The sequence below is a fragment of the Morone saxatilis genome, unplaced genomic scaffold (assembly GCF_004916995.1).
Source record: "Morone saxatilis isolate NCDOM2014 unplaced genomic scaffold, NCSU_SB_2.0 Contig2, whole genome shotgun sequence".
NCBI lineage: Eukaryota > Metazoa > Chordata > Actinopteri > Moronidae > Morone > Morone saxatilis.
In genome coordinates, this window is record NW_023339762.1 from 20,939,609 (window position 1) to 20,951,623 (window position 12,015).

Sequence of the window (12,015 nt, forward strand, 5' to 3'; positions counted from 1 at the left end):
GTGTGTTTGAATCTATCCCCGTGTATATGTCTCCTCACGAGTGTGCTTTTTGGCTTGAGCGAGCATGTGTTTGAGAGAGGAAGAACAGAGAGGGAAGAGTGCCAATAGGGAATATGTTAGGTGTTGTTGGTGTGTGGGTGTGCATTATGCAAATACCTACCTGCTATGAGCCAGGACAGGTAGCCAATTGGAGTGTGATAAGGAAGTTAGGAGGATAAAATACCCATTGTGGTGGGGCAGCACCTAGTGTGTGTGCATGCTTTTTCAGTTAATTCAAAGACTGAGCAAGCAGAAGGACTCACCTCATCTCACTGTAAACACGAGTCCTCTAGAGTATTGGAATCTCCAGAAACTGTGTTGATCTCTATTCAGCCGTGTTGAAAGTGGATCTGCGTGAGACATCTATCAGGCCTGGTCAGACCCCATTCTACTGCTCTGGTAGGCTGCCATATGGTGCTGGGCAACCAGCAGTACTTTTCAAAATGACTGAATGCCGTACGATCAAACTGGTGGTCTAATAGGCTACATGTGTTTTGATGTCATTTAATTCTAAAATGATTGTGCTTTGCTTTTAACCTGTTCAGTTTAGGGTGCCTGTGCAGGTGTGGACATTTTGGAAAAATATTGAGATTTTTTTTTAAATTAAAAAAACAATATTTGCACAATTAAACAGAAACTATTTTTCTTAATTTTTTGATTGTGGGTTTAAACTTCTGGCTGTTACTATCTGTACAATCATACTGAACGGCATCTAAATATTCAACAAAGTTTTGACATAGAATGTAGAATTGTGATTAATGCTATGCATAATAATGTATTAACTTTAATATATTCCCCTGTACTTACAATAATTCAGCATATTTCACACTGTCAACCTGTCCTCCCTCTATTTCAGCTGTTGTCACAGAAAGGTTGCATATTTAATGCCAGTGAATCAACCTCAGTTTCAATTATGTGTTAGTTTCAACAACAAAATTTACAGTCAATAGATTAAGTAGAAAATAAAGCAAAACTGGAGAGAATTAAAATAGGAACGCTAACAACCTAGTTAGGTTCACTACTGCCATAAGAAGACAGTTGACACAATGCTCATGTGAACTTCTTAAGATAAGCATTGCTTATCTCCTTACTTCATCACAATGGCATAAGTAGTCGTGTGATTTTTTTCTTTATGACTCAGTGAACAGGATTTGATCTTTCTATTTTTTTTGCTACGTGATTGTTGCATTTACAGAAACTACTTGCTGCCTGGTTGATAAGATACCTGCCTGGCATTCGTTGACAGCAGTGAGGGTTAACACACAGTATGGCAGATTGTCAGCTAAAGAGCCAATCTACCTTGGCATGACAGCATGTGTCACCTATCTACTAGGAAAATCACATTCAGGGATCTTGACTAGGTTGTTATAAAGCTGATTTGCCAGATCTTTAGGGGATTTGGTTGCCTGTCTGTGTGTCAAAGATGTGTTAGGCTGGTAGTACAGCATTTACTGTTGTAATGTGTAACAGGGCTAGGTATAAATTTGTTTATGACCTACCATAAAGGTGTGCCCAAGATATTCCAGGGAACAGGTGAAGTGTGGGTCACTGAGTAAAGAATTAGATTCACTGTGTTACTTACTTCCCTCTATATTTTGACAGCTTGATCATGATATATAACCTTATAACATTTAAAAAAAACAGTAAACTGTCAGAAACACCCCTTTTTAAATGTATTTCGTTTAATCTTAGATAGAGAATTAATGTACAGTTTAAAGTGTTGTAAAATGTTATCACTTGAAAGGGGCATGGACTGGGTAAATTGGAATAATGTAGAAATGCAGAGCAGTAATCTATTTTGGCGGCAGTATTAATTAAAACAGTCTCCATTTTGAGTCTCAGTCAGAATCTATTTCCATGAAACTCACATACAGCGACATAAAACTGAATATTGGCAGTGAATAGTGTCAGACATGACTCAGCTATGTGTATTTCTCCAGCTCCTGCTGGGGAAAACAGTGGAGCTGCTGAAATTCTGACAAGCAATATTTACATGGGATGCAAATATACTTGTGGTTATGTCTGATGTATGCCTTTATTTACCTCTATGTGCAGCGCTGCAAACCCTTAAATACTAACTGAAAATGTGAAACATGAGCATGCAACCTATGCTAAGTAGTAATAAGCAGTTGAAATTATGCAAAATCAGTGTGGAAAATAGAATAATATTAGTAACTTAAACAGCAGCAGCATGTAGGTTAACTTTCTGTTTTGTTTCTGTTACTTAAGGCATTGTAAACATTTGCTGTCATAAACATATGATTGCTGAACAGATTAAATGGCTCTACTGTGAAACAGGAAAAATAAGCCTTCTTTAAAACATAAAACCCAACTGACCCATGTAAATGAACAGCTTGCACAACTTTTCTGACATAGAATTCCTTTGTGTTAATACTTTAGTATTAACTAGTAGCTATCAGTGGCTCATTAAGGATTGGATTTAATAAATTAACTTACTGATGCGGTTGATTTGGTAACACAACCGTGGTTACCGCGACAACATCAAGAAAGGTGTATTAATAGTTAGCAGTTAGATTGGTGATGAACATATTGCATTTCCTGTGGCATGTTTCATATTAAAAGCCACCACATGTTTTGCCATTTAATGTGAAGTAGCAGCAGCTGGAGTTTCAGTTTACATTAGCAGAAAACTAATAAAGCTCTGATGTAATCACAGCGATTAGTAAACAGTGAGGCAGATATCAGGGAGATCACTGTCAGGGTTGCGTGAATAAAAATATTATCTGAATATTTTGTTAATAGTAAGTAAAATCACAATGTAATGTCAAACATAGTTCTTTTGTGTGCTGTTGGATGCCCTAAAGCAGTACAGATTATTGTTTCCTTTTCAACTTATGCAGTAAATTACTCCTCTCCTGCTTTAGCCCCTGGGCCATGGTACATCAGAGTGTAGTAGCTACAGTATGAGCGTAACTCCCTCCACCACCCTGGACAGCCAGCTGACCACTACCTGGGGCCCTACTAACTCCTACGCTGATGGTAAGGCTCATGACCCACACTAACATACTCTTAATGAGGCCTATTGTACACCTTCCTGGCATTATGTGTGCACTCTTCACTGGTGTAAAACAGTTAATTAAGTTGTCTGAATAATGTCAAAAAATGCCTCAAGAAAATATGCTAATTGTTTTTTCTGCTGAAGGATTCTGATTGCTCTCAATTCAACAATCCAGTTCTCTCACTAGTTATAAAACTGCAGTGCAAAATGAAAATCATTCAACAATTAGCAACTGATGTATTGCTCACCTGGTGAGCCCAGAGCTTTGAAACACAAGGCATGAATTAAGGATTCCCGACAGAGAAGTAGCTCAACAGCTCTTTCAGTAAACTGCTCTGCAGATTAATTATTGACAAATACCTTCAGTAGAGGAATTCATGTTTCCCTTATCAGATGCATATTAATTCACAGGCAATGAATTCACTAATGCAGACAAATGGAGTTTTGAGAATGTTTTCTTACACAACCATTGATGACTATCCCCAGTTCCGATGGTGATGTCGGGTTACACAAGCCGCCTGTGGCCTCGGGACTCCCAGCCTCAGTTCTGGACTAAGTACCAGGTGTGGGAGTGGCTGCAACAGGTCATGGACATGCATCAGATCGATGCCTCCAACATTCCCTTCCAAAACTTTGATATGGACGGACATCAGCTCTGCAGCCTGAACTACCAGGACTTCATCCGTGCTGCCGGCAGCGTGGGACCCATTCTCTTCCACAGCATCACAGAGCTCAAGTGGGGCGGTGGGTATGAAATTCTGAGAGGGCAGCTGAAGGGGGAAAAAAGGAAGATGATAAAAAGATAAAATAAAAGAGAAGCTAGGTCATTTGAGTTGGGTCTGGAATAGACTCTTGCTGAAGTGTTGCTGAGAGGGAATCACAGAGCCGGTCAGGGGTCACACTGCATGGTGCTGTAGAGGGATGAAAGACTGCTTAAAGTGAGGGAGATGATGGATTTGTTGTTTGCTCTTGCTAGAGTGGGTCTCTTAACAAAGCACAGAGGGGATGTGAAGCTTAGAAACAAGCTGAGAATTGGCTCAAATACAGTTTTTTTTTTAATTAGAGTTTGAGGGTTACTGTGAAGAAACTGAAGTTCATAGGCCTCAGGCTCCACCTTTGGGCTTTTAACTATAACTATTGTGTGTAGAATGTGTCTTAAAGGAAGTTAAAGCAAAAAAATTATACAGATTCTTGTGTAACATAATGTGGTTAATGGCATTTCAAAACAACAGTCATAAGAGGAGACCAGGCACAACAGGTTTAACCTCCATTCATTACACCAAATTCAAGGGAAACCAAACTAGAGCACAGTGCTGCTATTGTTCTTGCTGGCTGTAAGAAACCAGCTCAGTTTAGTTTGGACAAGGTGTTTCATTATTATACATGACATAATATTGTGAAACTCTTGGCTGTACCTGGGTATAATTACCTTAAAAACTTAAAAACTGGGGGAATTGTAAGTGTCAGAGGTTACCAAATTTTTCTATTACATTTCCCATGTTGCTTCCTGATGAAAAAATTTTACTCTTGTTGTTTATTCAAACAACAAAAAAGAAAGTGCTGGCAATTTTCAAACCAATCTTTCACCCCGTGTACTGTCTGCTATTATGAAAATAGCAAATGTTTTAGCTCTGCTTGCACAGAAAACACAGCACCATCCTGTTTTGGGGCTGTGAAACAATCTCTGCGTTATGCCATAAAGCAATCCAAAAAGACTTCCTACAAATCTGCAGGAAATCTCAGACTGCTTCACAGTGTAAAATGCAATTTAGGGCCCTAAAGAAGCTCTCAGTACTTTGTGCAAGGATTTGGTTCATAGCTTTTTGATGTCTCACCATGAATGTGAATAATCAATATTCAGATATTACACAACACTGACAAATTTAATTCCAGGATTTCACGTTTCCTTTTTCCTTCTCATCCCTGCACAGGGCAGTGCCATGTGGAAATAGGGCAACTGGAACTCAAACCAGAATGTAAGTCTTGAATCTCTCAAATACATTATTAGTCAAGACATAAATACAATGTCAGCTCAGATATGCTTGCCTACAGTTTCTCAAATAAATGAAATTAACTATTATGTACTAATGGTACTAATACTAATAAATTCTGCTTCCACCTACCTTTTTTCCCTTCACAGTAGACTTTTCCTGTCCATTCCCAGATGTCAGCTATCCACCTGGAGGTATTGTAATTACATCAATCTGCTGCATTATTTCTACTAATGATACATTCAATTCACATAACAAATTAATTAAATGTTGACTCTTTTTTTTCTTTCCCCTTTTTTCCTTTGTTAACTTAGAAATCTATGATCCCTCAGTTCACCACCTAGTGCCTGCTGCCTCTCCAACCCTTTCTAGCCCTGGTGAGGAAATAACTATACATAACAATGTTCACACTTTTTGTCTTTTTATTGGAACCGCAAAATAAGTAACAGTGAAAATAACTAGATAAAAGGATTTAACAATAATTCGATTTCTTTCTCTCAGATATCAAAAGGTCTTTCAGTCGTCCTCATCAGGTCAAAAAACACAGTAAGTCAGTACATCTTTGCAAATCACAGTTGGACACTTGCATGACATGAAAATTAAATCAAATAAACTCACCATTCTCATTACTTTCCCCACAGACCCAAGGGGGACACACTTATGGGAGTTCATCAGGGACATTTTGCTGAACCCAGAGCGAAACCCAGGGCTGATCAAGTGGGAGGATCGGACAGAAGGGGTTTTCCGCTTCCTTAAGTCAGAGGCAGTGGCACAGTTATGGGGCAAGAAGAAGAATAACAGCAGCATGACCTATGAGAAACTAAGTCGGGCAATGAGGTACACCTGCTATCACACACGGATACATGAATACAAAACCAGTCAACAAGTTGTCAGTCATTGAAAAAAATAGCTGTAGGTACCTGTATTTTAAAAAGTATTTGAGTTGAGATCTGATAAGATTGTTGTAACACTATCTCTCATTGATTTTAAAGTTTAATGCCCATTGTATTCAGCAGAGACTGTGGCCACTAAATTCTATCATGTAGGGTGTAGATTATTCTTGGTGTAACTCGTCTGCACGTTCAATACAACACGACTCCCTACATGTACACACTGGTCTTCTTTTGTTTGGTAATAGCTTGTAAAATCTGTGATGAGGAAGAAATTTCACACTGCACTGTTCCTAATCCAATTTACTTAAGCACCTTACAAGTCACTTGCTACTAAAGAAAGCATACTGTAACATCTAAGAAATGCATTTTGAAACAACTCCCATCATTAAAAAAAAACAGGGAACACAAACCTTTAAAATTCACATTTCCCATTGCTGATGGACTAATGTTTTTCTACATGTTTTCACTTTTCTCCCAAATGAACTGAAATGGCCTCAGAAAATCTTCCTGGCTCCCACAATAGTCACAGCTTTACATTCAAATGAGCTAATCTAATGAGCTTAATTTCATTGTAGTGCAAACCACTGGGAACTACAAAATGTGCCCACAGGTATTGTCACTGTGACCACAAAGCTGATTTTCTTTTTACCGTGGTGCAGCAGAAGGATTTGCAGCTTGATGGCATCACCAAACAGATTGGTACTCTCTGTTATGAATAACAAAAGCAGGGAGTAACAACCAAACTAGCACCGTTTCATTTCATTTGAATTCATGTGGCTGAACTTAGAGGAAATTTTAAACATATTTTGAAAGATAAGCCTTGCCAAACAACTGAAAAGAAACTGAGGGACCTTGTAACTCTACAGACAAAGTTATCTATCGTCCATTTGATGAAGGCAAAACAAAACATCAAATTTAAGCCAAAAAGTGTGTGTTGTGGTAGAAAAGGAACACAATTTTACACATGATGTCAAGAGTGATGTTAAAGGATACGGCTGAAATGTATTTTTGTTATTGTCAACAAATCTTATGAAAAGACTAAAACCCATTAAGGCATTAGTCCTTCTCTCAGTGCTTCCTGACGTCAGCAGCCTTTTGTCCATTGGTACCTACTGAAGACATAAATCTTTAAAAATGGAAATCAAATATACACACCAAAGGCAAACATTTGAGCAAACATTACTCATGCTGGAGAAAATAGGGACTATTTTTAGTTGTGGAGTGTCCATGTTGTTTGGATACACATGCAGACAGTACTTGTTAGTAAGCCAGACTTTATCCTTTAAAGATTAAAAAAACACTTATAGAATTATAAATGGTTGTAATTTATCTGATTCAGAACAATCGACTGCATCATAAAGTGTCACACATGCATTTTTCTATGGTATTTACACTGTCAGACATGTTTTCATAACCTGACTGCGCCAGATGGTTTATCGCACAGAACCATGTGAGAAGTTGTGGTTGGAAACTCTTTAGAAAAGGGCAGGGGCTTTCAAAACAATATTTGGCAGGTGATTGGATGAACCATCTGTCTATCACTTTTTATAATGGACTAACTTCAACCAATCAGATCAATAAACCACATAATGTAGTCAAATTCTTACCTGTGGTTTGAACATGAGTGCATAGCTTGAAGCCTAGCAACATGGATTCTCGTGTGATCTCATGATTTTACGATCTCGCTGCAGCTGCCTAGCAAGGTTTTAGACGTTTTAGATCTGTAATGAATTCATTTTGTAATGAATTTACCAGTCACTTTATCTGTCCTCTTTTACAGATATTACTACAAAAGAGAAATCCTAGAACGAGTTGACGGACGCAGACTGGTTTACAAGTTTGGAAGGAATGCAAGAGGATGGAGGGAGTCAGAGAAGTGACAATTTCATTAATTTATGTTTTGTTTGATGCTGTATTCAAATGTGTTGTTTTATTGTAGTTTTCGTTGATTGTTTTTGATAAAGATATGTTTGAACTGTTTACACTTTGTTGATAATTGTATGTTTGCCTCATTTTTTCTTTAAATTTATCCCTTTGTTTTGCGCTGCACTGAGATGTTCTTCACTGTGCCTTATTAAAAACAGGCTTATTATGCCAGTATGATAGAAGTCATCACACATGTGTGTTTACACAAGATCCCACTGAAGAAAAGGATATCAAAAACTGCCAAAAGCTAGCATAAAACATTATGAATCCTGTTGTTCTAACATGTTATCAAATACTTTCTGCATGTCCCAAAGGAGCACATGTTGTTAGCAGTCAAAACACATGTGGCAACAGATATGTATGTTGAGTGTTTTGACACGTATACTGTGAAGTGTCCTTTGGGAGGGATCCCTGCAGAAAAAAACAACATTAAATAATGATAAAGTAGCATTCCATAATGCACAATGCAACAGGGAAGTGCAAGAATACATAAATAAGTGATACGTTTTGTGTGACATTTATTTTGCATTTATTGAGCTGTAAAGAAAGTGTGTAAATGTTTGCCGATGTTTAATACAAATAAAGTTTGTGATTGTTTTTATTTCATGAAAGTCTTTTCTTTAGAATTACATGTGTACAATTTAGGTGTAATTGTGTAAATCAAGAAGAATACAATCCCTGTGACTTTTAATTATTATGAGACAAAGAAAAATATTTTTCCAAGCAATCGTATCAACTGACATTTTGAGTTCAATCTATCACTTCAATTGCAGCTCTTCTTGCGCAGACTTGATCAATACTGTCTATCCACAGTGTGACTTAGATCTATAAGCCTTTTTCCCACTCACTCTGTTACAAGCTCGACTTTGAAAAGCCATGCACTTAGAGATAGCGTAGGTCATTTTTGTTTTATCATGACAGTGTGAAATGCCATCCAGTTAAGTGTTCGCCTGTGCGTGCCACAGCTGCCATGCTGGCAGGCAGCAGACCAACGGCTGAGACTAGATGGCTATTGTGATAAAAGCACTGTCAATAAAGGTCTTCTTTCTTTGGCATGTGTTCACAAGCAAATCCGTGTCTAATCTTCACCTAAGTTTATCTGGCTTTTATAACCCTTCTTTACATAGTGTGGCATTGATTGACACCATGTTCTGTTATTATCTTTACTGATGGCTTCCAAAATTTGCCCACTGCACCGCTGCATCCTATTCAGTTTTGTCGCTGTGCACTCACACGCATCAGTGTCATCAGCTAACAGTGCCATAATGCGAACTGAAGGAAATGACACCACATGTCATTATCGAGAACAATCTTCTAGTATCAAGTCTGATGGGATCTGCAAACAATTAACAGGGCATTTCTTCCTGGTAGCAGGAAAGCATTTTTGATTAGAGGAGTTTGCTATAATTTTGTTTTCCGTTGACGATTTGATGAAATACATAGAGACGATATAACCAGTGACTGCTCCTGATTGGACTGAGATAATAGCTACTGATTGCAATATTGTTATATTACATGAAAAAAGAAGCAAGCAATTCAAAATGAAGTGCATATCCATCATATTCCATTCTTTAGATTCTGCAATGTGACATTATTCACATGAAGCAATTATCCTTTTTAAACCAGCTCCAGCCTATTTAATGCATGTTAAAAAACCAAAGATTCACTTTTTTAAATGAATTCTTATTGTGTAAGTTCTAAATCTTCAAATAATGGCAGGGGATAGTGCTTGATAGCTGTGAAGCAAAGTACAACTGTTAAGTAGCCACAGACAAATGAGGTAAAGCAATATGAATAGGATTTGTGTATTATTTACCTCAGATGTTTCATTGCAATTGATTACCATGTCTTTAAGACTTTATGTATTGTACATGCACATTAATATAACACAAAGAGATGAACTGATGATATTTTCTATCTAACCTCAGAGGTACTGAGAAGCTCCAGCTTTACATTTGAATAACATTGATGCTGTACGCTTTGATATGAGGGTGAGTGTTTGATGTAACTAAGTAAAGATAAGTGAACAGTTAGGCAAATCTAACCTCTGCAGCACAAAGAGATGGGAGTTTGATTTTCCTAACAGACCACTGCCCTGTGAATGCAAACCCAGCCTTTACATACCCCCAGTGTGTGAGGATCTGATTCAAATGAGATATCAGCCTTTAATATGCATAATGATATATGTGAGGATGTATGTGTATGATTCACTTATGCCTTTAACTTTAACAATCCTTCAGAATCAACTGTGAGTGAGTAAAGGTAAAGTGCACCCTCCTCAGAATATTTGGGAAAGCACCGTTAAACCAGCGGAACAACTACAGTAATGGCTTAGGGCAAACATGCACCCAGACCGGTTGTAATAGATCTGGGAAGGAAGAAAAGCACACAAAATGCGGCTGGGATATTTAATACACATGTCTCACTTTAGTGGTGAGTGTTGTTTTTTCCATATCAACTGTTATAATAGCACCAGTGTAGACAACTGTCTGGGAAGATGACAACAGTGTGTGTAGGTAAAAATCTATTTGCCTCCTGCACTGTGTGTTACACTATACTGCACAGATGAAATGGTGGCTGCCTTTGTTTTGCCAAAAAACAATATGCAATATCTATCCACAAGTGCCCTTATCTCCTATTGCCAGAAAATTATTTTCAGATTTGAATGAGCCACGCAAGGGCTATTTTATTATTTAAAAATGGAGAACATTAATTCAATCAGATAGATGCTGGAGGAAGAACAGGGAAGTGATGAAAGATAGCCTGAGCATGGGCATAAAGACAGCCAGCTGGGATTTTGTGTCTGTGTCCTGTGACTGCTCAGTGGGGCTATTGTGTTCTTTCAGCAGATACACAGCCCCAGCTTATCAGGCCTCCTTATATTTTCTCTTCACACTCAAATGGACCTGTGAGGCATTCAGCCCAAACTGTGAGCTGGACAGATTAGAACTGCGTCACTAATGTAGCTTTATTTTTTGGGGGGACTGCGTTGCAGCTCACTGCCTTGTGAGAAATAACACAAAACTTTATAGTCTTATGAAAGAAGAAGTAACATATGATTGAGGGTATAATTAAGAGAATTTTCAAAGTTTAAATCTACTGGTAATATTTGTGAAACAGTTCAGAATCAAACTCTTCCTGCATTTGCAGGACGCAAAACCTGAAGTCACTTTACATTAATAATGAAATGTGACTTTAAGCATTTCTTTTCTGCATTTTTGATGAGACAAAAACACGAGGAAGTATTCATGATGATGCAAAGATACGTTTTTATGATGCCAATTTCCTGCTCAGATTTTCGGACTTCACATCAACCTGTTTTCCACATGTACTTGAGCATTAACTCACCCAAATATTTCCTTGTTTGCACACACATTGTCACAAAACCGTTCACATGCCCTTTTTTTTATACAAAATGAAGTTCAGACCCACATTTCCTTCTCACACATTAAGTGAAATTCAATAGAAACAATTTGAGTCAGGTAGTGATTTCACATCCTGAGCTGAATCTTGTTCTTTCCACAGGTGAAAAAATAACATATGATACAGTTTTTGAAATTTGAATTTTTTTTTTCTCATTTGTTTTCATAATGATTCAGATGGACTAGATATAAAGATTCAGTGTAATATTTACATAAGTTAATACATGTATCCAGTGCTGAAGTGCTTTCTATAGAAGTGGAATTTTAAAGTATTTCTTTGGGGGGCTTTTATTGCCTTTATATGATAGTGACAGNNAGAGGGGATGACACGCAGCAAAAATGCAAAACCTGATATGGTAAAGGTAAAGAGTTCAAGGCTGGATTTATTTGTTGTTGGAAGAAACTAAAGTATCATTCAAAAGGGTTTCTTTAAAATGTGGCATTTATTTATGAATGGACCGATAATAGGCTGCAAAAATATATTTTATATGGTCAATAGAGCTTCTTTTTTTTTTTTTACTGCAGTTTGATGTGTCTATGTGTCAGTGTAACTGATCACATTAATGATGGCTCCATTCCAAACTACGAAAGCATGCACAATAACAGGTTTCTGGGACTGACAAATCTAAATGAAATGCAGCCATCATTCTTGTTATTAATTATACCTATACTAAAGCAGTGCACCTGCAACTGTGACAAATGTTAGGCACACACACACACACACA

General features: G+C 37.6%; 1 protein-coding gene across 1 annotated transcript; it reads left to right on the plus strand.

Moving 5' to 3' along the window:
• Positions 1 to 212: 212 nt before the first annotated feature.
• On the plus strand, positions 213 to 8,428 carry ehf (ets homologous factor). Its single transcript, XM_035664340.1, has 9 exons — positions 213 to 438; positions 2,925 to 3,039; positions 3,545 to 3,802; positions 4,990 to 5,034; positions 5,199 to 5,243; positions 5,364 to 5,426; positions 5,551 to 5,595; positions 5,691 to 5,886; positions 7,723 to 8,428. Exons 2-9 carry the CDS (start codon positions 2,964 to 2,966, stop codon positions 7,820 to 7,822), a joined length of 828 nt encoding a protein of 275 aa, XP_035520233.1. The 5' UTR covers positions 213 to 438; positions 2,925 to 2,963; the 3' UTR covers positions 7,823 to 8,428.
• Positions 8,429 to 12,015: the final 3,587 nt, after the last annotated feature.